At 46.0% G+C, this 1,912-nt stretch overlaps 1 protein-coding gene across 1 annotated transcript; it reads right to left on the bottom strand.

Annotated features, from left to right (window-relative positions):
- Nucleotides 1–638: 638 nt before the first annotated feature.
- LOC135879535 (profilin-1-like) lies at nucleotides 639–1,061 on the bottom strand. Its single transcript, XM_065405549.1, has one exon. The coding sequence runs from the start codon at nucleotides 1,059–1,061 to the stop codon at nucleotides 639–641; it is 423 nt and encodes a 140-aa protein (XP_065261621.1).
- Nucleotides 1,062–1,912: the final 851 nt, after the last annotated feature.

Genomic DNA, 1,912 nt, shown 5'->3' with positions numbered 1-1,912 from the left:
TGACTCCACACCAGGAAGCCTGAAAGCCCTAGGAGTCCAGGCTTGACCCAGAGTTCAGGGCTTCCAGGCTGCCTGCTGCAAGTCTAGATTTTGGAAGCCCTGCATTGGCAGGCCTGTTTTGGAGTCAGACCCTAGAAACCCCAGACAGCTGACATGGCAAGGCTGCTGTAGAGGTGTGGACCCTGGTGTCCCTGACCCATGGGCAGTCCTGGTCCAGGTTCACTGGAAGCCCAGACTCTCCAGAAACCCATGAGGCAAGCTGGAAGGGAACCAGGTAGACTTCTAATAGAACCTCCCTGTAATTTGACCAATAGTTTGCTGAACCCGATTTGTTGTCTCCAGGTGTTTGGATCTGACAAACCAGCCAGCGCTAGCTATTACCCTTGTGAACCACTAGTTTGGCCACACTACTTGTCTTCCCCCTTTCTAACAAGCCACCATAACATTTATTATTTCAATTTTTTATTTTTTCCATTCTCATATTACATAGTAGTTTTGAAAAGCCAACTGGTAAAGCTAGAGTTTGCAGCAGAAAGATCTATTCTTTTTTCCTTTGTGCAAGATAAGGGTTGCAGTCTTGAACATGGTCAGAGTAATCATTCTCTTCATCAGTAGAACCACAGTGGACAGCTGGAGCATCAATACCCTGCATTTCTTAAGTAGCAAGCCATCTCAAAACATTTCATATTAACATTTCCTCCATGGATTCCTTCTTTGCCCATTAGCATAACCAAAGTTCTGGCTGTTCGGGAGATTGTAATGTTGAAAGTGGGTTCTCCTTTAATGCTCTTTGTTCTCAGGTCCATGGTGAACTCTCCATCTATCATCAGATTGTCTCTGATCACTGAGCACTTCTGGCCTCCCAATGTCAGTCCATTGACAAATAGCAGAGAGCGATCCTTCCCCAGTAACACATTCATCTCCACAGGAGAGATGCCTGCAAAAATCTTGTCAGGGACAGCAGCCCACACAGAAGGAACATCCTTGTAACCAACAATGGCAGCATCCTGGCATGTCCCATCAGCCATCAGGTGGTCAATATAGGATTTCCAGCTGGCCATGGCTCTTAGGTGTGGGTGAAGAAGTGCTGTCTGTCTGAGAAGAAAGAAAGTGTCTGTCAGTTTTGCTCACCGTGCTTCTTTAGAGAAAGATCCCCATGTACTGATCCCACTGTTGTCTTTCCTTATGAAAGCTTCCATTGGGAAGTAAAAATGGTCATGCTTGATCAAGCCAGGGGTCCTTCTAGTCCAGCATCCCATCCATCAGTCAGTACTAGCTATACAGAGGAAGAACCCTGCAATAGACTGTCACTTATGGGATATCTTCCTTTGAAGAGTTTATCCAGACCCCCTATCCTGTAGAACCACCACCATGCATGTTACTCCTCTCTCTCCTTACCTCACATCCAGCTGGTGCTGCTACTCCTTCACTTCTTCCTCCTGAAGAGCCTTAAAGAGACTGTATGCCACAAACACGCTTGTTCAGGCCCCATCTCTGTTATACAGATGACTGCAGCTTCCTAGTTCTCCATAACAATCATATATAGATCCCCTTTCTGATCCATAGCAGACAGCTGCCAAGACACTTTTTGCTGCCTAGTATTCTGACCAGGTCACACCAATCTCAACTGGCTCCCTTTTTCCATCCCCATCAAATCTGAGCTTGTTTGTTTTCAAAGCCCTTCACAACTGTGCCCCTCCTTACATATGTTGCCTCTATCACATTCTGCAAGCTTTGAAAGCCCTTAAGCCCATTCACCTGCTCCCCCAAAAGTTTCCTAGGTCTTATTCCTCCTCCCCCCTTGAATGGATAAAAACCCTACCCTTTCCTTCAAATTCCTTAAGGCCCACTTCTGATGCAACACCCATAAGAAGTTTAACAATCTAGTCATCAATAGCTGGCAATGACAACA

The sequence above is a fragment of the Emys orbicularis genome, chromosome 5 (genome assembly GCF_028017835.1).
Source record: "Emys orbicularis isolate rEmyOrb1 chromosome 5, rEmyOrb1.hap1, whole genome shotgun sequence".
NCBI lineage: Eukaryota > Metazoa > Chordata > Testudines > Emydidae > Emys > Emys orbicularis.
Note: the sequence above shows the minus strand (reverse complement) of the source record. Positions and strands in the feature narration are given on the sequence as shown.

Excerpts from the sequence above, each read along its gene's own strand:
- LOC135879535 (XM_065405549.1), bottom strand. The coding sequence starts at position 1,061 with ATGGCCAGCTGGAAATCCTATATTGACCACCTGATGGCTGATGGGACA.